The 25,897-nt window shown below is 40.4% G+C and overlaps 2 protein-coding genes across 2 annotated transcripts in view; one reads left to right on the plus strand and one right to left on the minus strand.

Moving 5' to 3' along the window:
* Window positions 1-25,897, plus strand: part of HEATR4 (HEAT repeat containing 4) — a gene marked incomplete at its 3' end in the record, with an annotated part of 285,455 nt that overhangs the window by 130,234 nt on the left and 129,324 nt on the right. The window lies entirely within an intron of this gene.
* ACOT4 (acyl-CoA thioesterase 4) lies at window positions 7,736-11,844 on the minus strand. Its single transcript, XM_079129843.1, has 3 exons — window positions 11,291-11,844; window positions 10,104-10,306; window positions 7,736-9,362 (listed from the first exon to the last, which is right to left on the minus strand). Exons 1-3 carry the CDS (start codon window positions 11,745-11,747, stop codon window positions 8,757-8,759), a joined length of 1,266 nt encoding a protein of 421 aa, XP_078985969.1. The 5' UTR covers window positions 11,748-11,844; the 3' UTR covers window positions 7,736-8,756.

Below are 25,897 nucleotides of genomic sequence, written 5' to 3' on the forward strand. Positions count from 1 at the left end.
ATCAGTGAATGTAATCAAGACAAAGTTCAGCCATTCCGTGGGTTTCTTGGCAGTTTTTTTTTTTTTTTTTTTCTTTTTTTAACCTTTCAGTAAGTTATAACTTTGCTCTTAGGCCCATATCAGAATGCAGAATGCCTGATATCAGATAATTTACACCCCCCCCCCCAAAATAGGGATTTATGTCTAACATATTGAAGGTTGGAAGTCCAAGTCAGAGGGGCCTTCTTGCCATGTCATTCCACGGTGGAACAGCAAAAGAGCATGTAAGAAGGGTGTGAGAGAGAGCTGCAGGTGTAGCTCGCTTGTAGAGCATGTACTTGGCATACACCAAGCTCTGGGTTCAAGCCTCAGCACCAAAAGGGGGAAAAAATAGTGGTGGGAAGGAAGCACTCATTTTTAGCAGGAGCCTGCGGCAGGGAAAACTAACCCATTCCTGCTGTAAATGCATTAATCTATTCAATCCTTCTTACAGGGCCCACATTTCAACACTGTGGTATTTGGGATTAAGTTTCCAACACATGAACACTGATAGACATTTTCAAGCCGTAACAATTTTACATTTAAAAAGATCTTGGGCTGGGTTTGTACCTCCATGATAGAGGTTTATCCAGCATTCCTGAGACCCACTTTGATTCCCCGAACAGCAAAAACCCAAAACAAAACAAAAAACACAAAAGAACAATAACAGAAGAATTCCATGTTTACAGTTCAGTGAGTTTTCACATATGTGCATACATATATACCTGTGCACCCAACCCATGATCCAGAACCAGAAGCAGATCATTATCCCAGATGCTACTCTTGTCCTGTCCCAGACATTTCCCTCTTCCCCAAATATGCTTGCATTTTTCACCTTGTAATTCTACAAGGAAATACCTGAGACAGTTGACTGATAAAAAGAAAAGGTTTATTTAGCTCATAGTGCTACAGGTTTTAGTCCAAAGTCAGAAGGCCCAATTGGTTTGGGCTTCTGGTGAGGGCACTAGATGCCAGTGGTGAGGAGTGCCTGTGCATACATGTCACAAGCCATAAAAAAGGAGACAGATTGAGAGACTGGGATCCCACAGTCCCCTTCAAGGAACACCCCCGATGACCTAAGGGCCCCCAGTAGGATTTCCTTCTCCAAGTTTCCATCACCCCCCAGGAACACTCCCCCAGGGTTCAAGCTTTCAACACAGGGGCCTTTGGGGGACACCAAGCATATTCAGACCATAGCAGTACCCTATACTGATTCCAGTGCCAAAGGTGAGTTTTTCATTGCACTTTGTAGGAATGAATCCTGTCAAATTTCACTCAACACTATATTTGTGAGAGTCGGCAATACTGTTAAGTGTAGTTGTAGGTTTTTCACAATCACTGCTAAATAGTATTATATTTGTGATCATAAAAGAATTTGTCCATTTTACTGATATGAATGTTTAAGGATATGTCTTTTGATTGATGTAAAAATGTATGAACCATCATATAGAGGGTATATATAGTAGCTATCCTTCACCAGTGCCCTATCTGTTTTGCATATAAAGTTTAGTGTATGTGCAAGACAGGAGTATTTTCCAAACATCACAGTGGAGGAATCTGAGGTTTGGTGGGTATTAAGTCTCTGAAAATCACACCTGTAATAAGTGGCAAGAAATCCACTAATTCTCAATGCAGAATTCTAGTAATGTGTGATATATTTCATATATATATGTATGTATATGCAGACACACACACACACATATATGGTGAACAATAGCTTGTCTTATTCTTTTGATGGGAGAATTGAACCTATTTACACTTAATTACTCTTGAGAAGGAACTTAAATGTGGTCATTTTGATGTTCATTTCTGTATGACTTATATCATGCCTTATTTCCTGCATTGCTATCAATTTGGTTTAGTTGCTTTTTTTGTCATGAAGTATTTAAATGCCTTTCTCATTTCCATTTTTGTGTATTCTATAGCTATTTTCTTTGTGGTTATCATGATGATTACAGGGAACATCCTTCGTATTTAACCTTCTAGTTTGAATTTATACCAGTTTAATTTTAATACCACACAAAAACTCATATATGTGAAGGCATCCTAGGTAACAGTAATTCAGATTATTCATGAGAGACCACGGCCCTGATCCCCTTATCCCTCAGACCCTCACCAGCCTTTGTCTAGAGCTCCTGGAACCTGGAGCTGCTTCCAGAGCAGTTGATGCTTATGGAGTCAGACCACTGGGGCTCCGGTCTCACGCTGTGTGGAGATCTTTAGCAGGTACCTAATGAAGCTTCTGAATCTAGTTTGGTCATCTGAAAAGATTCGTTGGGATTATTAAACGGGCTAACATGTAAAAATACTGTGGTATCAGTAGGCAGAGAAAGAGACTATTGTTTCTCCACTTACTTATTTAGCCTCTGGCCATATCAGTTCTGGGTTTTATCAGAATTCTGGCAGGAAACAAGTGACCCTTACTGGGTCATTAAAGAAGAGTTTCATAAAAGGACTATTTACAAATTCATTAACAATGTTAAGAAAGGGTGAGAGAAACTAATAACTAGTTACCCCATACTTATTAATTGTGGATTTTTAAAAACCTTTTGTTGGTTATTTATCTATCTATCTGTAGTGGAGATTGAACCCAGGAGCACTTTACCACTGAGCTACACCCCAGGCCCTTTTTATTTTTTATTTTGAGGTAGGATCTTGAACTTGAAATCCTCTTGTCTCGATTTCTTGAGTAGCTGGGGATCATGGGCATTCTCTACCAGGTCTGGCTAGACTTCACTTTTGTCAGCAATTTTAGGTTGACAAGAAAATGGAGCACAGCCCTGGGTTTACTTCCTAGTGAGTGTGCACCTACCCCCACTCACAAGTTGAATGGGAGGTACAGAGAGTTCCCTTGTGCCACTCTCATCAACACCCCTACACACAGTTCCATCTATTATTAACATCTTGCATTAATGTGATACATTTGTTATAATTGTTGGTATTTTATTATTAACTAAACTCCCTAGTTTACATACTAAACTGATTTAATCGTCACATCTGTGCTAATCAGTTTTCTGTCACTATAATACCTGAGATAATCAACTTATAAAGAGAAAAGGTTAATTTTGTCTCACATATGAAGTTTTAGTTCATGAATTGAACCTATTGTTTTGGGGCTGTTGGGAAACATCATGGTGGGAGAGATGCAAGACCTTTCACCTCATGGCTGGGAAGTGATAGAGAGAAAGGGGTATAGACATAGTTTCCCCTTTTAGAGTTTGTACCATCTTCCAATATGGCCTTGCTGGGGACCAAGCCTTTAACCTGTGGGTGTTTGGGGACATTTAATATCAAAACTATAGCACATTTGTATACCAGAGGATGTAACTCTCTCCAGTAAAGTAATCACATCTGACACTCTTTGTAGTAGTGCATGGATATGCTTGTTTTATGGTGGCTTATACTCATATTTACTTAATTTATAGATTAATTTTTCCAACTGGTCTCAAATCTCTGAAGATCCAGAGGTTCTCATTTAATTTTTAATTCTTAGCATCTCATACATAGCAGGTACCAATAAATTTGTCTCAAATGCATTAATTTTTTTTAAAAAATTATGCTGTCAATAAAATAGAAAAATGCCAGGCATGGTGGCACACACCTGTAATCCCAGCGGCTCAGGAGGCTAAGGCAGGAGGATCTTGAGTTCAAAGCCAGCCTGAGCAAAAGTGAGGTGCTACGCAAGTGAGACCCTGTCTCTAAATAAAATACAAAATAGGACTGGGGATGTGGCTCAGTGGTTGGGTGTCTCTGAGTTCAATTCCCAGTACCCAGAAAAATAAAAAATAAAATAGAAAAGCCACCAATTGTGAAAGAAATCTTGGAAAGTATGTATGTAATTAAAGATTGCTCTGGGAGAGATGGGCCCAATCCCATTATTAGTTTACATTGTTGAACTTTCTAGTGACTATGACTCACAGATGAATTTATTGGCCACGTGTGCCACAGATAAAGCCCGAGGGCCTTTTGGAAATGAATTCAGTTTCATAATTCCAATTTATGTAGCCTATATCAAGTTTTGAACGCTCTTGGATTAAGGTGTATTTATGTTATGTAATAGTATTTTTGTTTGTTTTTTTGTTTTTTGGTGGTACTGGAAATTGAACCCAGAGGCACTCTACCACTGAACTAAATGCCCAGCACTTTTTATTTTTAATTTTGATATAGGGTCTTGCTAAGTTGCCCAGGCTGGCCTCAAACTTGCTATCTTCTTGCCTTAGCCTCCCAAGCACATGGGATTACAGACATGCATTACTGTACCTTGTATTTGTTTTTCTTGTAAATACTTATGAAAAGGTATTTGGCCTGGAACCTGATGTAAGTTTTATTTTTATTTATTTATTTATTTTTTACTAAGGATTATACTGAATGAAGCTTGCAAACCACTTTATTGAAGGATGTTTAATATTGTCTATTATTAGACAATATTAACTCCATTTACAGTGTTAGATCACAAAATGTCTCTGTTTGTACACATGATATCCTTAAGTAAGTGACATGTGGCTTTTAGATTCTCTCAACTTACCATTCTCAGAAAATTGGCCTTAATTCATTTTGTTGTTTATATTCTTGCTCATCATCTGATAAATATATTTATATTTCATAAAACCAGTTAGCCAAAGTACCACCACTTATATTTTAAAAATGACAAAGATCTGTCTCTTTAACAGCAAAAACAGTAAGGGAAATGTTTTCTGGTTTATACTAGTGATCAACTTCCTGATTTTTATGGCACAATGGATGGGTTTAGCCGGAACACTGGTGGACATTCCAGCGAATCATATTTTCATGTGCAAGATACTAGAGCGGACCTGGCCCGGGCAGGACTCTCCTCATCATTGTGTTTGAGTCCAGAAAAGGGCTACAGAATGAATGCTAGGATTATGAAGAAAATGTAGAAAGTTGATACTGTTATGTAGATTATAAATGGTGCACCTTGGAGTGAACCAAAGTCTTTCCATATCTTTATCAGTATAAAGTGAGGTAGATCTATGGACGATGAGTGACATTTCTGTGATGGATGAAGATCTCAGAAGAGATGACATGATATAGGAGATCCTCCTAGAGATGAACTCTGTCATCACTTTTCATCTTTTTATGTGATTGAAATGAAAAGATGTTTGAAATTATAATTATGGTGGTCAAGATATTATATCCTATATATTATATTAAGTATATTATATACATGATGTTAGAGAACATCATGAGAAAAGATAATCACTCTGTAAGACCATCACACATTCATGTATGATGAGACTAAAATGACAAGATATAGGCAAATTGCAATGCTAATGAGCAATTCTAAGTAGAATGAGAACCCCCAAACCTACCAATCAGTAGTTCATCACTAATTTATGAGATTAAAATGGATACATATAAAGAATTGAAATAACTGGTACATAGTCACATGATATGTTAGATTTTCTTAAGGGTCCAGTCTCAGAAAGATGATATCCCTCACTGAAGAACATTATCTGTGATTCTTAGAAATGAAAATATTTAAATAATATGCCTAACAGACCCTGTCTAGTAAGGATCTGGAAATCTTTTTAAAGATTTTGTTTTAGTACAGGAATTGAACCCAGTGTACTACCCTTTCATTTTTTATACTGAGACAGGGTCTCTCTAAGTTGCTTAGGGTCTTGCTGAGTTGCTAAAGCTGGCCTCAAATTTGTAATCCTCCTTCCTCAGCCTCCTGAGTAGATGGAATTATAGGATTACAGGCATGTACTACCAGACTCAAGACTTCACAGGATCCGGAAATCTTAAGGGTGTTGTCTTGCATTACCCCCCACAGGCAGTCTGAGGTAGAACATTTTTATCTCAAATATATTTGAAGTTGAGAGAATATAAAATAAAGAGAATTCTGAACTCCTAATCTTTTTCAGATGGGAAACCAGTTAAATGGACTCTTTAGATGCTAATATAGTTTTCTTATTGTAAATAAAGATTTCAGTTCAAAGGGCAACACCAAGAGCCACAGAGAACTACTGACACGGAATAAATTAAGTACTAAGGAAGTTGGTCCTGCTCTTGATGGATTTCAGAGTTGCTAAGGAACAATGAGAGTTGTTATTCCCATTTTCCCCATCTTTGAATAGGTCAGTAGGAGTTGTCTTAAACCTTTTCCATCATTGTATTAGGTATGTGTCTCTGTGGGATGGTTTATTTACTTATTTCACAGGTGTTTGGTTTGAGAAGAATGATACTCAGTGATACCCAAGGAACTGTTCCAAGAAGCCACATCTGTACCTGGACCTGATAGAGATGAGGAGCTTTTGGATCAGGATGGAGCATGAGCATGGTGCTCTAAAGAATGGGAATAGGGGGGCCTCAGAAGAGGGATGGGCGTAATTGCATGTGGAAGGGGTTAGGGGCCAGAAGGCAAATTGTAATATTCTAAGATGGCTGTAGTATTTCCCAACCCACATGTTTTCCCAGAACCTTGATACTCTCCTTTGAAGACAAGAGAGATGCTATCTAATTCCGAAAACTCCCAAGTCAAAGGGAGGCCATGCAATTGTGTCTTGCTGACTTGGGATACTCACTCTTGGAACTCATTGCCAGTAACCAATGAAAAGGCCCAAGTGGAGAGAAACAGAGAACCCCCTAACCCACAGCCCTGCCTGAATTCCCAGCTGATGGCCAGCACAACCTCCATGCCCTGAATTCCTCCAACCCCCTGTCACTCTGCCCCAAGCAATGTCACTTTGAACAGAGGTGATTCGTTTCTATTAAATCCTGTCCAATTAGCAGAGTCTTGAGAAAAATAGATATTGTTTTAAATCACTATGCTTTGGGATAGTTTGTTACATAACAGATGATTAAAATAAACCCCAAACACAAGTCATCTAAAACAAGAACATTCATTATGTAGTTCACATTTCCATACTTTAGGTAGGGTTTGACCAGGACAGCTCTTCTCTGCTCCAGGGTGTTTGAGACATTTGCTGGGAAGACTCAAATGTCTGAATCTGGAATCATATGAGTTTTATTTCAGATTATATGGCACCTGGGCAGACATGATTCAGTCTCACCTCATTTGTCAGTGACATAGGTGTCCCAGCAATTGGTCTTTCCTGTGTCTTGGGCTCCCTACAGCACCGAAGCCTGAAGGTAGTCAAACTTCAGAAGAGGTGGCTCAGGACTGTGAAGGCCTGATCCCAGCAAACCAGGTGAACTCTGAAGGCACACAGCACCACTTCTGCTCTACTGATTGTCCCAGTGACAAGCCCATGTGGATTTGAAGGGAAGGGACATAGGTCCCACTCTTGGTGGGAGAATGGCAAATAATTTACAGCTATGTCATAAAGCTGCCATAAATGGTTTTAATATGATATGTTTAAGATAATTTTTTGGTATTTATTCTGAACAGGGTTACAGAACCTTTTGAATATGAAGCTTAATATCTTGGACATCAATTTTGGAAAATTATCTTTTTTAAAAAATAAATCCCAGTGACTTGGTAGGCTGAGGCAGGAGGATAGCCAATTCAAGGCCAGCCTCAGCAACATTAGCAAGAGCCCCTCAACAATGTAGTGAGACCCTTTCTCAAAATAAAAAAATAAAAAGCACTGGGGATATTGCTCAGTGGTAGAGCAACCCCTGGGTTCAATTCCCAGTACCCAAGAGAAGAAAATTTTCCTCTACATTTTTCTATAGACGATTCAATCTATTGTTCAGAGACAGATGTGCTTGTTTCTTGATTTTTCAGATCTTTAGGTTTTTATTTCCCTCTTTCTTTTATAGTTTCTAGTGAACAAGAAATAAAATGTTAACAAATAAGCAAATGGTTTGACTTCTTGATGGAAGGGTTGAAAATACAAAGAAAATGAAGAGTATTACCTGTGACTTTCAGTTTTTGTGTTTTAAACTATAAAATCCTCTAGGATTATCTGTTTGCTTCTGAATAATTAATTCTGACTTTTGGGAACAGATTATGTGCTAGGTTCTTTTAACTCTACTGTCTGTACCAACCCCAGCCTCAGCAGCCATTGTCTTTTCAAATATACTTGCACAATACTCTGCAATGCTGAAGTAAAGGGAAGTAAGAAATTCCCTATTCCTTATAATTCCACTATAATTTTCCCACATCAACCCTAGAACCTGCAAATAATATGGAAAAGAGATCATAGTCCAGTTACCCATGGTACACAGTTTACACTTAATTATTCTACAGAAAGATGCTCCCAGGGGGGACTGGGGAGATAGCTCAGTTGGTAGAGTGCTTGCCTCACAAGTACAAGGTCCTGGGTTCAATCCCCAGCACCCCCCAAAAAAGAAAAAGATGCTCCCAATCCTTCCCCTGAAGGATTCCCCTCTGACGTCTATAATAAAAAAGCTGGTTTTCCTTCTGTATGCTATTGGTCAGTAAAGATTCTACTCTGCTACTAATGATTGGAATATTGGACCATTTTCTCACGGTGATGGAAAAATTCTCCCATTTTCAAAAGTCATCTACTACAAATTGTTAACAAAAGACTTAAAAAATTAAAAAACCTAGAAGAAAACAAATTTTAACAGAGGGGGCACTTGTGTGGCATATATCTGAATCTTCTACCACATGCATGTGTCACATTAGCAAAGTACTGTGTTGCCAAAAAAGGATATTCAATAAAATGACATGAAATATACCATAAATGGCAAATAGGCATTTAATGCTATCCAGGGGAATTCACATAATCACTAAACACTAGAATGTGATCTCAAATCTTCCCTCTCAATAACAGACAGATGCATTACAACTTGGGGGACACACTCTTGTGGGTGCCTCCAAGATGTTGGCAGAAGAAGGATAGAATTTGCTTCCATGCATCCACCTGGGCCTTACAATGAGCTCTGAGCTCCCCACCCCAGAGCACAACTTTGTTCAACAAGTTGTGTATAGAAGCTGGGCACAAGGGGAAATAAGGAGGCTCGATGTAGTGCCCAGTTCCAGGGTAAAGCACCATCTGGGGTTTTTTCTTTCCATGGGCCTGTAACCATTCAGAGGCCTTTTGCACATTTAAGTCACTCCTCCAGTTATGGTCATCCTGACCAGCAATGAAAAGAATGGGCCCTTGTGCCCTCTCTATTGGAATCATACTGGGGTTCTCAGACTCTACCCCAAAATCATTCCGTATATCTACAATGTCCAGAATGCCTGAGAAAGTAACCTTGATTCGCCTCAGGTCAAGGCCCAGTGGTGGGATGCTAATCTGTTTGTAGTGTATAGTTGTGTTTCCGCTGCTCCCAGATCCATTGATAGATACCGTGGCTGAGACATTCTTCAAGAATGAGGCCATTGAGAGACAAATGTCAGCTCCTAGAGAAATGCCCAGAAGCCCAATGCCTGGGCCCTTTACCTTGAAGAAAAGAAGAGAGAAGAGTCGAGTCAAGACTTTATCCAACACAAAAATGCAACTCAAAATGCTGCTAGCTCTGTGAAGTATCCACAATGTCAGGTGACAAGGGAGTTTCTTCCCAAGTATTGACTATTTGGTTAAACATGAAGCAAATAAATCTTAAACTCACTGGCAATTTAGGAACTGATTCCAGAGAATCATCCACTCAAAAATGCTGAGCCATGGAACCTGCCAAGTTCAGGCTCATTCAAGTGGGTCTGATTTCAGTCTTTATGTGGCTTGGTTATCCAACTATGTGGAACCAAGTTCTCTTCCAAAATGCAACTCATTCATCAGACCCTATCTAATAATACTGGCAAATGATTAACTTTATGGAAACAAAGTAAGACTTCAGAGTCCAGTTCAGTTGTTCTTAACCTCTGAAAAAGTGGGCAAGTTCAGATCAGATTCTCCAAAATCAAACAACAAGCATGCAAGGATACTAATGAGAAGCACAATTTGTATTACAAAAGGAATTTAAATATTGCTCAGTGAAATTGCACATGGATTGTAAGGTCAATTCTACATCCTGAACCCATTTACCAGAGAAAGCAGAAACAATAAGCACCTGAAGCCTAGGAAGTCTCCAAAAGGACTCTCTGTGAAAACAGGACAGAGCTGCATCACTGCACCTGGTTCAGGAGACACCACCTATGGAGCTATTTCTAGGGAGACTGATTAAATAAAGGGAGGGAGGAGAACCTGGGGATGTTGAAGCATATAGCACACAGCTTCTTCAAAGTAGTCCAGGTGTATGTTGCTGTAATCCTTGGGGAGATCTTCAAAGCCATAGAAAGCTAAAGCCAATGTGGCAAAGTCATGGCCAGCAAGAAGGCTGGCTCGATATTCCAACAGGCCCCCTCCAACTCCGTAGATGTCAATGATCCCCGGAAAGGGGCCAGGTCCTAGAGAAGGGAATAGGAAATTGTTATACAGCTTAAAGAATTTGTTTTCCTCAGATAGCTTTCTAAATTATTTAGTGGGTTCCCATAAATCAAAGAAAGAGGACAGATTCCTGAGTCACTACTGAAAAGAGATACAAGCTCTCTGGAAAGAGAAAAAAAAAAAAAAAAAAAAAAAAATCCAAAGCATAGAGTAACTTCCCATTGGTGATTTGACCCTCATGTGATTCTATGTTAAGTTATCCACAGGGTTCTAAGAATCATCAATTGTAAGGGACAGCAAGGGAACTTTTTAAGTGGATGAACACATGATTTGGGGATAGGGATGTGATTTTGTGATAAAGTGCTTGCCTGGCTGGGGAGGACTTGGGTTCCATCTCCAGCACCACAAACAAAGCAAAACAAAACAACAGTGAGCTGTGCTCAAGGACTGCACATATAATAAAGAATGTGAATAAAAGCTGGATATTGTGTTGCATCTACCACTGGAGTTGGTTTGTGTACTATTTCAGATGTCCGTGTAGAGAGAGGAAAGAAAAACACCAGGAGCTGCCTATCCCTGAGGAAGGCAGTGAATGTGAAGTGTGATCTGTGGTAAAGAAGGACATGAAGAAGTGAAGGATCCAGTGTGCCCAGGACATGAGATACAGGCAACAAGGCAATAGCCTCCTTGACTTTTGCCACGTTCCCTAAGACCAGCCTTGCTGCTGCCTGGAGAGATCTGCAGGATATTGATTAATAGCAAAATGAACCAGATTCTTCAATTGAACAATACAGTACTCACCCTTTGGGATAAAACAGAGATTAAATAAGATAATGCAAAAGAGCCTAACAAGTCAAAATTTTCCACTCTAATTGGTCGACCATGATCACGGCCAATGCCAGCTTCTCTGCAGGTTCTAAGTAGCCAAAACCTAGCCAGAACAACAACGGAAACCAGCGAGGGCCCAGACTACAAACTCCTACTCAGCAGCAGGTTGGGCTCACCTGGAGGCAGGAAGAGCGTGGCCCGCACCCGGCCCTCGCGCACCGGCACCCGCCGCACCCCCGGCCGCATGAAGTGGCGCTCATGCAGCGCCCGGGCCAGCAGAAGCCCGCCGTCGGGCTCGTGGCCGTCCAGCACCTCCAGCTCCACCACGAAGGGCGTCTGCACGTCCCGCTTCAGCAGGCGCCAGTACGGCTTGTCAGGCTCCATGGCCCAGATCAGCCCCATGGGCTCCAGGCCCGCGAAGCTGCCGCCCAGCGCGGGTGCGCGCGCCAGGTCCAGCTCGCCCCCGGCGTCCGCGCGGTAGCGCGCGTGGGCCCGGAAGAGCGCGCCCTTCTCGTCGCGCAGGGACGCGCGCAGCGTGACAGGCTGCTCGCGGGCCAGGCCGCGCACGGCGATGCGCACCGGCTGGTCCCAGCAGCAGCCGCCCGCGGGCTCTAGGATCAGTCTCGCAGCCATGGTGGACCTTGAGCCGATAAGCAAGAGGCCCCTTGGGAATGATGTGTGGCGCGCCTGATTGAGTCCCAGCAATCACAGAGTACCTTGGAGCTCAGACCGGTCTGAGATCCAAGATGTAGTCCCTGGGCGGGCCGACCCGACGTCAGAAGTTCTGGCTGTAGGAGTGGACATGGCCAGAGGAACATTCTCTGCCTCTCCACTCCCACTCGTTTGAGTCCAGGTTTTTGGATGGTGACATGATCAGTGACTGCAATCAAGACAAAGTTCAACCATTCCGTGGGTTTCTTGGCAGTTTTTTTTTTTTTTTTTTTAACCTTTCAGTAAGTTATAACTTTGCTCTTAGGCCCATATCAGAATGCAGAATGCCTGATATCAGATAATTTACACCCCCCCCCCCCAAATAGGGATTTATGTCTAACATATTGAAGGTTGGAAGTCCAAGTCAGAGGGGCCTTCTTGCCATGTCATTCCATGGCAGAACAGCAAAAGAGCATGTAAAAAGGGTGTGAGAGAGAGAGAGCTGCAGGTGTAGCTCGCTTGTAGAGCATGTACTTGGCATACACCAAGCTCTGGGTTCAAGCCTCAGCACCAAAAGGGGGAAAAAATAGTGGTGGGAAGGAAGCACTCATTTTTAGCAGGAGCCTGCGGCAGGGAAAACTAACCCATTCCTGCTGTAAATGCATTAATCTATTCAATCCTTCTTACAGGGCCCACATTTCAACACTGTGGTATTTGGGATTAAGTTTCCAACACATGAACACTGATAGACATTTTCAAGCCGTAACAATTTTACATTTAAAAAGATCTTGGGCTGGGTTTGTACCTCCATGATAGAGGTTTATCCAGCATTCCTGAGACCCACTTTGATTCCCCGAACAGCAAAAACCCAAAACAAAACAAAAAACACAAAAGAACAATAACAGAAGAATTCCATGTTTACAGTTCAGTGAGTTTTCACATATGTGCATACATATATACCTGTGCACCCAACCCATGATCCAGAACCAGAAGCAGATCATTATCCCAGATGCTACTCTTGTCCTGTCCCAGACATTTCCCTCTTCCCCAAATATGCTTGCATTTTTCACCTTGTAATTCTACAAGGAAATACCTGAGACAGTTGACTGATAAAAAGAAAAGGTTTATTTAGCTCATAGTGCTACAGGTTTTAGTCCAAAGTCAGAAGGCCCAATTGGTTTGGGCTTCTGGTGAGGGCACTAGATGCCAGTGGTGAGGAGTGCCTGTGCATACATGTCACAAGCCATAAAAAAGGAGACAGATTGAGAGACTGGGATCCCACAGTCCCCTTCAAGGAACACCCCCGATGACCTAAGGGCCCCCAGTAGGATTTCCTTCTCCAAGTTTCCATCACCCCCCAGGAACACTCCCCCAGGGTTCAAGCTTTCAACACAGGGGCCTTTGGGGGACACCAAGCATATTCAGACCATAGCAGTACCCTATACTGATTCCAGTGCCAAAGGTGAGTTTTTCATTGCACTTTGTAGGAATGAATCCTGTCAAATTTCACTCAACACTATATTTGTGAGAGTCGGCAATACTGTTAAGTGTAGTTGTAGGTTTTTCACAATCACTGCTAAATAGTATTATATTTGTGATCATAAAAGAATTTGTCCATTTTACTGATATGAATGTTTAAGGATATGTCTTTTGATTGATGTAAAAATGTATGAACCATCATATAGAGGGTATATATAGTAGCTATCCTTCACCAGTGCCCTATCTGTTTTGCATATAAAGTTTAGTGTATGTGCAAGACAGGAGTATTTTCCAAACATCACAGTGGAGGAATCTGAGGTTTGGTGGGTATTAAGTCTCTGAAAATCACACCTGTAATAAGTGGCAAGAAATCCACTAATTCTCAATGCAGAATTCTAGTAATGTGTGATATATTTCATATATATATGTATGTATATGCAGACACACACACACACATATATGGTGAACAATAGCTTGTCTTATTCTTTTGATGGGAGAATTGAACCTATTTACACTTAATTACTCTTGAGAAGGAACTTAAATGTGGTCATTTTGATGTTCATTTCTGTATGACTTATATCATGCCTTATTTCCTGCATTGCTATCAATTTGGTTTAGTTGCTTTTTTTGTCATGAAGTATTTAAATGCCTTTCTCATTTCCATTTTTGTGTATTCTATAGCTATTTTCTTTGTGGTTATCATGATGATTACAGGGAACATCCTTCGTATTTAACCTTCTAGTTTGAATTTATACCAGTTTAATTTTAATACCACACAAAAACTCATATATGTGAAGGCATCCTAGGTAACAGTAATTCAGATTATTCATGAGAGACCACGGCCCTGATCCCCTTATCCCTCAGACCCTCACCAGCCTTTGTCTAGAGCTCCTGGAACCTGGAGCTGCTTCCAGAGCAGGTTGATGCTTATGGAGTCAGACCACCGGGACTCCAGTCTGACTCTGTTCCTTAATAGTGTGGGGATCTTTAGCAAGATACCTAAATAAGTCTCTGAACCTAATTTCTTTTGCAGATTTTCTTGAAAAGTTCTTTTGGGAGTATTAAATGGAGTAATTCTTGTAAAAACAGTGGTAACAGTGTGCAGGAAAAGGTGTTTCTCAAGTCAGATCTATTTACTGGCAGTATCAGCTTGGATTGTATCAGAGTTCTGTTGGGAATCAAGACGCTCACACAAATTGAGTCATGGGAAGAGGTTCATAAAAGGACTATTTGAAAATGTATGGACAGTGCTGTTTTGTTTTGTTTTGTTTGTTTTTAACGCACTGTAGGTGTCGTGTAGCACTGAGGGTCTGAGAGTCTAGGGCACAGGATTTCCTTGCAGTTGTTGCAGCCAGGATAAGGGAGAGGCAGAAAGCTTATGATGCTGATGTAGGCAGGGGAAGAATGCTAAGAAGAAATGGAGCCACTTCAATTCCCAAATTGAAGTGGCATTGATGTTAACCTGTTTATATATATTGTATTAGTCAAAACTCCAATAGTAGGCATTTTTAATAAGAATTTTTGAGAGGAAAATAGTAATTGTCAAGCAATAGGGTAGTTTATCCTGTTAAGAGATACTGGGTTTTATCCTAGTGAGAGACTGGAGGTGTTACTTTTAGAGTGGAAGGAGGCCTTACAGGGAGGGGGAATCTTTAAGCATAAGAGCAATTAACTTTCTGGGGGTTTGGGTATGATTTTAATTGATCATATAGGGAAGAATTCCTCCTCTTTCTATTGTGGTCAGTGGAATGTCCAGGAGCATACTGATGTATTTAGAAATCCCAATTTAGGACCATCAGATGGCATATAGGAAGAATTTTCAAAGCAGACTAGAAATGTCAATGAGTCACTCATACAAAGGCTACTAGGCCAAGAAGGGGTCACAGAATATTAATACTAAACCTCTGACCTGGCTTGAAAGTCTTCTTCCCATGCCTTTAAAATCAATTGTTCTGTGTCTTGATTAGGAAATCATGCCTTATAGTGCATCCAGAGAGACATGATGAAACTTAAGTCTTTCTAAACCTCCAGGGAGGCAGGAATTACAGTTGTAAGTGGTTTTCTTTCACACATTCAACAGTCAAGTGAAATTAAAGGCAGAAGCCCAAAGTTGAATCCATACCAAAATACTACCTGTGTCTACATAAAAACAGTATAATAACTATTATCCATTATCCTATTCCAGAAATCAGGAGCAACTTGTGTTAATCCCACTCCCAAGAACACGGTTACCCCAATTATTACAATCAGGCCACAAATCCCAAAGGGCATTACTACTTATCTTTTTTATTTGTACCAGTATCTTGGGCTTTTTGGAAGGGAAGTTTGAGATACTGTAATGATTGACAGGAGTATTGGTCAGTGTCTTTATCTCTCTGGGATTTTGATCTTTGAGATTTTTGCTGCATTTCAGGGCTTAATTCCAGAATGATGAATCCATGAGTCAATTCTAACACCATCTTAAGTGCCATCGGGGTAGCTAGGATTATTGTATGTGGCCATTGCCAGGTGGGGCCTAAAGATGGAGAGAGGGGAGAGAGACTTGACCAGCACCAAGTCTCCAGGATTGAACAGCTGATGACCAATATTTCTAATGCATGACCCTGACAGCTATTGTAAGGTTAGTCGGAATTTGGCTATGGCTGTGGTATCCTGTATCTGTGCTGTGGTTTCTTTGTCAAAAAAGAAGTTATTGGTGAGGACTGACTGTTTATATGACATGTAGGGGCTTAAGCCTAAGGTCTGTGGGTTTTTCCTGATTTGTAGTAAGGCCATAGGAAATAAGGTAGGCCATGGGAGGTGGGTTTCTTGGGCTAATTTTCTAAGGTGTCTTTTGAGTATGTTGTTGGTCTTTTTCACCTTTTCTTATAATTGGGGTCTCCAGGCACAATGTAAATGATTTTGTACACCTAGTGCTTTAGAGACTGCTTGAGTGTCAGCTACCTTGAAGGAAAGGTTGCTGTCACTTTGTAAATTTTTGGGAAGTCCAAATCTGGGAGTGATTTCTGGAGACCAGAACTTTTATCACTTCTGAGGCCCTTTCTGTCCTGCAAGGGAAGGCATCCACCCAGTTGGTGAGAGGGTTTACGCAGACCAGGAGATATTGCATACCTCTTGATTTGGGCATATGATGAAATCTAGTTGCCAGTCTTCTTCAGTATATTTACCTTTATGTTGTACACTTCTGAGGAGCTACTCTTTTGTTGAGGGGATTGTTTGACAGATTTCCACAGACTTTAGTGACCTGTTGAACTGTCCTCAGCAGATTTTTGCTGTAAATAGCTTTTGCACCATCTGATGAGTTTTGTCTGTTCCCAAAAGGAAAGCTTGATGGAGGGCCTTAATGACCTCCCACTGGCCTCTGGTATGAGAATTTTCCTTCCTCTGTTTATAGTCGTCCTGACTCTATCCTTGTGAGAGAGCCCACTCTCTTTCAGTTTGGGAGTACTGGGATCACATCTCCTTAAAAGAGTCTTCCAGATCAGAGGTGCCTCTACTGTGTTTTAAATAGGGGTTTCTTGACTATAGCTTTAGCAGCCGTCTGTGATCCCACTGGTTCCTTTTTGATGACCCCTATAATGAATTACAGCAACTTCAGAGGGGAGATAAACAGCCAATTAGTCTATGATATTTTATAGGAGATCCATTAGCTGTTAGAAAAAATGTCTCTACTTCCAAACGGCAGCATAGGCATGAAGAACCAAAAAGGCTTATTTGGAGTGTGTATATATATATTAACCCTTTTATCCTTGGCAATTTCTAGGGCTCCGGTTAGAGCCATGAGTTGTGCAAGCTGAGCACCAGTACCCGGTGAGAGGGGTGAACTTTCAGTAGTTGTCTCTAAAGCGACCATGCATATCCTGCCTTAAGGACTTCCACCTCCATGAAGGAGCTACCATCTATAAAAAGAATAAGGTCAGGCCAGGCATGGTGGCATGCACATGTAATCCCAGTGCCTTGGGAGGCTGAGGCAGGAGGATTTCAAGTTCAAGGTCAGTTTCAGCAACTTAGTGAAGCCCTAAAGAACTTAGTGTGACCCTGTCTGAAAATAAAAACTAAAAAACTGGGAAAGGGGCTCAGTGGTAAAGTACTTTTGGGTTCAATATCCAATACCAAAAAAAAAAAAAAAAAAAAGGAAAGAATTAGGTCAGAAATTTCTGGGGGGGATGCAGGAAGTTCTAGGGGGATATAGGTCTCTTAAGTCTTCCTTAGCAGTATAGGTTTGGAGCCTTACTTCTTCGCAGTTATATTGTTTCCTTTTCCTCCTAAGGAACAAAGGTAGTTGGATTTAAAGGGCAGGTTTTTAATCGGATAGCTGGCCCCACAAGTACTAGCGTGCCACGACCAGCACAGCTGTTAATTCAGAAACCAGAGGGGCCATGAGGGGATGAGGAAAAGACAAACAGACACACACAGAGAAAAAACTGGGGCCAGGTGGTTCAGCCAAGCCTGGCTAAAGTTTCACTGACACCGGAGCCAACTCAGCACGTTTATTATATACGTTTTGCCATCAGAAGTTATTTGTGAGAAAGCAAAGCAGGCAGTCTGAAAGATGCAGAGAAACTTGCAAGACATCGAAGTCACTTTGTTATGCCCAGAATTCTCTACCCCTGAATGCTGATGTCTGAATCCAAGGTTCCAACTGTTAAAGCTGGGCACCTTTGCATGTAGTCACTCCTGGCCAGTGTTACCATAGAAACTGGAACATTGCCCTACACTTTTGCATAGTTAGCTCCCAGCACAAATGCAATGGGGAGATCAGAGTCCATGGTTCAAATCACCACTCTCCACATCTCCCCCTTTTTAATTTTTTAAGTGCAAGTGATGAGCTATTATCTGGAGTTGTCAGACTTCTTTTCGGAGGATATGGCATCCTATTGTTATAACACAAAGGAATATTGGTAGCAAAAACAATTCCAAAATGTACCACACTGTGTGCTCTAACATATTCCAAAGATTAAAGCCATTTAAATCATGATTTAAATTGTCAAGTATTTGTTTAGCAAGTCATGCAGTATCCACAAGATTTTTTCTGCTCTTTTTTATACCTAGTAATGCATTAGTTAGATTGCAACTTTGATAAGTCACATAGTATTTTTCTCCTGCCCTGTTTACTTTTATGTTCCCAGAAATTAAAACATAAGGAGATTTTACACAGGCTCACAGGCCATAGAAGGGAGCCACTTTACATCTCTAGTTCATAAATTTAGCTTGGGCATTACCCGTATAATCAATGAAATCTAAGGCAGGTATCAAACACCACAGATCTTTTTGTATGCCATCATCACAGAGGGTCAAATATTACTAACAAATCCTCTAGGAATCATAAATTTTTGACCTGGGTGCCTCTGATCAAATCTATAAGATCAGTTCAGAATAAATCCACTACTGCCAGGGACATTATGTCACACTGGCATAATATTGGCACACTCCACCCACCTAGGAAAGGCACCCATCCTGTTGTAGTTATCATCAGGACAATAAGGTGTTGGTGGCTGCTCCATGGGAAACACAGCTATGTCATTGGAAAGTTCCATTCTTTTAATTGTCTGGAAATACTTTTTTAAATCCCAGGAGCCAGTGATATTGCCTACCCTGGCTCTCCCTTGTGTTGTCTTTATCTCTTGGGCCACTATTAAACAGCCAGTATTTTTATTATGGGCCAACATAAAGGTAAACTCCCACTATCGCCAATGTAACTAAATCCAATTTATGAACTAGGGTAATGTGGTTATTTGGGAAAAAAAAACCCTCCCATCGTATGTGTATCATTAGTAAATGCTAGAATGGATTCTTCAGTCCACACAGCCATGTGCACTAAAGGTGGATCTTGGAAATGAGTCCAGTACATTTCCCCATGAACCCTACTTACCTGACAGCTTAGTAAAGCCAGCATAGCCACAAACATGATGGCTGGAGATTTAATACCTCCCTGCTGTTCGACCATCTGTTTAGCCTGGTGTGTTAGGTTCTTCAGTTGTTTGAGCTGTGGCTTGAAATCCTCTTCAGTGATGATGAACAGCACGTTCAGGTACCCAGATAGGATAAGCTGCACCTTCTGGAAAGACACAAGCATGGCCTCTACCCCATATTATCACTGGATCTGGTCCCTTCCATTGTCCTATTTATAAATCTCCACCAGTCTAAGCCTGAAGGGCCTACTGGGGTGGGAGTCATGTGTTGCTTAGCAGCATCACAATTTTAAAAAATTTAAAACGATTTTGTGGGGTTCCTTTCTCCTCCTTTTTGTTTTTGTAATTGTAACTTAAGGGATAAGTGAGCCCGCTCTACAATGGCCTGGCCTTGGGAATTATCACTAATGCCAGTTCGGTGATCAATATGATATTGATCACAAAATTGTCAAAAAGAACTGGTATAAGCTGGAGCATGATCAGTTTTAGTTTATAGAGAATGGCCGGGCACTGTAAAAGTCTCAAAACAGCGAGAAATGATTTGATGTGTGTTTTTTTATTTGGCCAGGAAAATTATCAAAAGTCACCTGCCGAGATCCAAGATGGCGGTCTAGAGGGAGGCTGTGTTCCTTGTCGCTCCGCAACACCGGATTCAAGCAGAAGATATCTGTTTCCCGGTGAGGCAGTTTTTGCTGCTTATCAATCCCCTGCTATTTACCCCATTTGTCTGCTGTGATCACCTGCAATCTGCCAACATATCGACACCTTTTTTGAGAGCAGATTGCTCACTGTCAGGCGTTTGTCATCCGCATTTGCCTGCCTCTCGCCTGTCCATCGCCTGCCTTGCCCCTATCCATCACCCAACGCTTGAGGTTCACCTCCCGATCGTCTGACAGCTGCCAGCAGATTGACCGCAGACCACCAGTGGAGAACCAGCTGCCTGCTGCTGCCTGGAAGTTCACTGTTACAGTACCTGAAGGTTTGATTACATGTGGCTGCCGCCATTTTGAGACAACAGCCAGGCCCTGTAGGACCCCTGGCCGGATTGACTGAGTCCCGTCTCCAGGATCCCTCAGCTCGACCGATCACTCCCTGCCTCTGGGGCCCTCACATCAACTGACTGCTCCCTGCCGCCAGGACCCCCAGACCAACTGACTGTGCCCTATCACCGGGAACCCAGACCAACTGATTGCACCCGGCCTCCTGGATCCCACAACCACACCAAACACACCCGACCTCCAGAACCACTGCCGGACCAACTGCATCCTGTCTCCAGGACCTCCAGCTGACCACGTTCACCCCTGAGCTACAGCTCCCCATTTGCCAACACATTTGGAAGCCAGAGCAGCCATCTTGGATAATCCTGGAAGCCATAGCTCCGATCTTTGGGTGGGGCAAATCCCATCTTGCAATGCCTGCTGGAGGCTTGAAGCCCATTGTCAGGTACCTCTCATACATCAGGAGGTTTCATTAGTATATGACTGTTATACAGTAGATTTTCTTTTTTCCCCTTTTTTAAAAAAAATTTAAGTTTTTATTTCTTTACGTTTCTTGCTTTCTTTTCCTTCTGTTTACCTGTTCCCTCAGAGTCACTTTCTCCCTTATTTACATGATGTTATTGTCCCCATAGGGGCTATTTGGTCTAGGATTGCATAGTGTCTGATTTGGGTACTGCTAATATTGATCTCCCCTTAAAGAAAGGGTTTTGGACACCTGTAGGGCCACTATAAGCCTATAGGGGGAAATTGCAATACCCCAGATCTGCACTGCTAGAGGGGAAGATACATGAACAACATGAAAAAACAAGGGAAGAAAATGATCCAAACAAATCTAGATTCTAAAGTAATAGAATCCAATGACAGTATGTTAGAAGAAATGTCAGAAAAGGACTTCAGATTATACATGATTAAGATGATTCGTGAAGCAAAGGATGAGATAAGAGAGCAAATGCAGGCAATGAATGATAATACCAATAAGCTGAAAGAGCACCTGCAGGAAGCAAAAGATCATTTCAAAAAGGAGATAGAGATTCTCAAAAAAAAAAAAAAAAAAAAAAAAAAAAAAAACAAAAAAACAAAAATCCTTGAAATGAAGGAGACAATAAACCAAATAAAAAACTCAATGGAAAGCATCACCAAAAGACTAGGCCACTTGGAAGACAGAACCTCAGACAATGAAGACAAAATATTTAATCTTGAAAATAAAGTTGCCCAAACAGAGAAGATGGTAAGAAACCATGAACAGAATCTCCAAGAACTATGGGACATCATGAAAAGACCAAATTTAAGAATTATTGGAATAGAGGAAGGCACAGAGAAACAAACCAAAGGAATGAACAACCTATTCAATGAAATAATATCAGAAAATTTCCCAAACCTGAAGAATGAAATGGAAAATCAAATACAAGAGGCTTACAGAACACCAAATGCACAGAATCACAACAGATCCACACCAAGGCACATTATAATGAAAATGCCTAACATTCAAAATAAAGATAGGATTTTGAAGGCCGCGAGAGAAAAGCATCAGATTACACATAGGGGGAGACCAATACGGATAGCAGCAGACTTCTCAACCCAGACTCTAAAAGCTAGAAGGGCCTGGAACAACATATTTCAAGCTCTGAAAGAACATGGTTGCCAACCAAGAATCCTATACCCAGCAAAACTAACCTTCAGATTTGAAGATGAAATAAAATCCTTCCATGATAAACAAAAGTTAAAAGAACTTACAAATAGAAAGCCTGTACTACAGAATGTTCTCATCAAAATATTCCATGAGGAGGAAATGAAAAACAACAATGGAGGTCAGCAAAGGGAGGAACTACCTTAGAGAAAAACCACTCAAAGGAGAAACCAAGCCAACTTAAAAACCAAAAATAAGCCAAATGACTGGGAATACAAATCATTTCTCAATAATAATCCTGAACATTAATGGCCTAAACTCATCAATCAAAACACATAGACTGGCAGAATGGATTAAAAAGAAAGACCCAACATGATGCTGCCTGCAAGAGACTCATCTCACAGAAAAAGACATCCACAGACTAAAGGTGAAAGGATGGGAAAAAACCTACCACGCACATGGACCCAGTAAAAAAGTGGGGTTTCCATCCTTATATCAGATAAAATGGACTTCAAGCCAAAGTTAGTCAGACGGGATAAAGAAGGGCATTTCATACTGCTTAAGGGAACCATAAATCAGGAAGACATAACGATAGTAAATATTTATGCCCTAAACAATGGTGCATCCCTGTACATCAAACAAATCCTTCTCAATTTCAAGAATCACATAGACCACAACACAATAATTCTGGGTGACTTTAACGCACCGCTGTCACCACTAGATAGATCTTCCAAACAAAATCAAACCAAAAAACCCATAGAACTCAATAACACAATCAATAACCTAGAATTAATAGACATATATAGAATATTCCACCCATCAACGAGCGGATACACTTTCTTCTCAGCAGCACATGGAACCTTCTCGAAAATAGACCATATGTTATGCCACAAAGCAGCACTTAGGAAATGCAAAAAAATAGAGATACTGCCTTGTGTTCTATCAGATCATAATGGACTGAGAGTAGAAATCAATGACAAAGTAAAAAAAGGAAATTACTCCAACACTTGGAGACTAAATAATATGCTATTGAATGAAACATGGATAACAAAAAACATCAGGGAGGAGATTAAAAAATTCTTAGAGGTCAATGAGAATGATGATACAACATATCAAAATCTCTGGGACACTATGAAAGCGGTACTAAGAGGAAAATTCATTGCATGGAGCACATTCCAGAAGAGAATGAAAAGTCAACAATTAAATGACCTAACATTACAGCTCAAAGCCCTAGAAAAAGAACAACAGAATAACAGCAAAAGTAGTAGAAGACAGGAAATAATTAAAATCAGAGCGGAAATCAATGAAATTGAAAGAAAAGAAACTATTCAAAAAATTGACAAAACAAAAAGTTGGTTCTTTGAGAAAGTAAACAAAATAGATAAACCCTTAGCCACACTAACAAAGAGAAGGAGAGAGAAGACTCAAATTACTAAAATACATGATGCAAAAGGAAATATCACAACAGACACCACTGAGATACAGAACATAATGAGAAGCTACTTTGAAAATCTGTATTCCAACAAAATAGAAAGTACTGAAGACACTGACAAATTTCTAGAGACATATGCTCCTCCCAAACTGAACCAGGAGGACATACACAATTTAAACAGATCAATATCAAGCAATGAAATAGAAGAAACCATTAAAAATCTACCATCCAAGAAAAGCCCAGGGCCAGACGGATTCTCAGCCGAGTTCTACAAAACCTTCAAAGAAGAACTCATTCCAATACTTCTCAAAGTATTCCAGGAAATAGAAAAGGAGGGTACCCTACCGAACTCATTCTATGAAGCTAATATCACCCTCATACCCAAACCAGGAAAAGACACATCAAGGAAAGAAAATTTTAGACCAATATCCTTGATGAATATAGATGCTAAGATCCTTAACAAAATATTGGCAAACTGTATCCAAAAACATATTAAGAAAATTGTGCACCACAATCAATGGGGTTCGTTCCTGGAATGCAAGGATGGTTTAACATCCATAAATCAATCAACATAATCCATCATGTCAATAGACTTAAGGATAAGAATCATATGGTTATTTCAATTGACGCAGAAAAAGCATTTGACAATATACAACACCCCTTCATGCTGAAAACACTAGAAAAAATAGGGATAGTAGGAACATACCTCAACATTGTAAAGGCTATTTATGCTAAGCCCATGGCCAACATCATTCTTAATGGAGAAAAACTAAAACCATTCCCTTTAAAAATGAGAACAAGACAGGGATGTCCTCTTTCACCACTTCTATTCAACATTGTCTTCGAAACTCTAGCCAGAGCAATTAGGCAGACTAAAGAAATTAAAGGGATATGAATAGGAAAAGAGGAACTAAAGCTGTCACTATTTGCGGTTGACATGATTCTATATTTAGAAGATCCAAAAACCTCTTCCAGAAAACTTCTAGACCTCATCAATGAATTCAGCAAAATAGCACGCTATAAAATCAACACGCATAAATCTAAAGCATTTTTATACGTAGGCGATGAAACAGCTGAAAGGGAAATGAGGAAAACAACTCCATTTGCAATAGCATCAAAAAAAAATAAAATACTTAGGTATCAATCTAACCAAAGAGGTAAAAGATCTCTTCAATGAATATTACAAAACACTGAACAAAGAAATTAAGGAAGACCTTAGAAGATGGAAAGTTCTCCCATGTTCTTGGATAGGCAGAATTAATATTGTCAAAATGGCCATACTACCAAAAGTGCTATACAGATTCAATGCAATTTCAATTAAAATCCCAATGACGTACCTCACAGAAATAGAGCAAGCAATCATGAAATTCATCTGGAAGAATAAGAAACCAAGAATAGCTAAAGCAATCCTTAGCAGGAAGAATGAAACAGGGGGTATCACAATACCAGAACTTCAACTATACTACAAAGCAATAGTAACAAAAACAGCATGGTATTGGCACCAAAATAGACAGGTAGATCAATGGTACAGAATAGAGGACACGGACACAAACCCAAATAAATACAATTTTCTAATACTAGACAAAGGGGCCAAAAATATGCAATGGAGAAAAGATAGCCTCTTCAACAAATGGTGCTGGGAAAACTGGAAATCCATATGCAACAGAATGAAACTAAACCCCTATCTCTCACCCTGCACAAAAATCAACTCACAATGGATCAAGGACCTTGAAATCAGACCAGAGACCCTGCATCTTATAGAAGAAAAAGTAGGTCCAAATCTTCACCTTGTTGGCTTAGGATCAGACTTCCTTAACAGGACTCCCATAGCACAAGAAATAAAAGCAAGAATCAATAACTGGGATAGATTCAAACTAAATAGCTTTCTCTCAGCAAAGGAAACTATCAGCAATGGGAAGAGAGAGCCTACAGAGTGGGAGAATATCTTTGCCTCTCATACTTCAGATAGAGCACTAATTTCCAGAATATATAAAGAACTCAAAAAACTCTACACTAAGAATACAAATAACCCAATCAACAAATGGGCTAAGGCAATGAACAGACACTTCACAGAAGAAGATGTACAAGCAATCAACAGATATATGAAAAAATGTTCACCATCTTTAGTAATAAGAGAAATGCAAATCAAAACTATACTAAGATTCCATCTCACCCCAATTAGAATGGCGATTATCAAGAACACAAGCAACCAGGGATGCAAGGTTGGTTCAACATCCGGAAATCAATAAATGTCATTCACCATATCAATAGACTTAAAGTCAAGAATCACATGATTATTTCAATAGATGCAGAAAAAGCATTTGATAAAATACAGCACCCCTTCATGCTCAAAACACTAGAAAAAATAGGGATAGTGGGAACATTTCTTAACATTGTAAAGGCCATTTATGCTAAGCCCATGGCTAATATCATTTTAAATGGTGAAAAACTGAAAGCATTCCCCCTAAAAACTGGAACAAGGCAGGGATGCCCTCTTTCACCACTTCTATTCAACACTGTTCTTGAGACTCTAGCCAGAGCAATTAGACAAACCAAAGAAAAAAAAATTAAAGGGATACGAATTGGAAAAGAAGAACTCAAATTATCCCTGTTCACTGATGACATGATTATATATTTAGAGGAACCTGGAAATTCCACCAGAAAACTCTTAGAACTCATAAGTG

This window comes from Sciurus vulgaris, assembly GCF_902686455.1.
Source record: "Sciurus vulgaris genome assembly, chromosome: 2".
Lineage (NCBI taxonomy): Eukaryota > Metazoa > Chordata > Mammalia > Rodentia > Sciuridae > Sciurus > Sciurus vulgaris.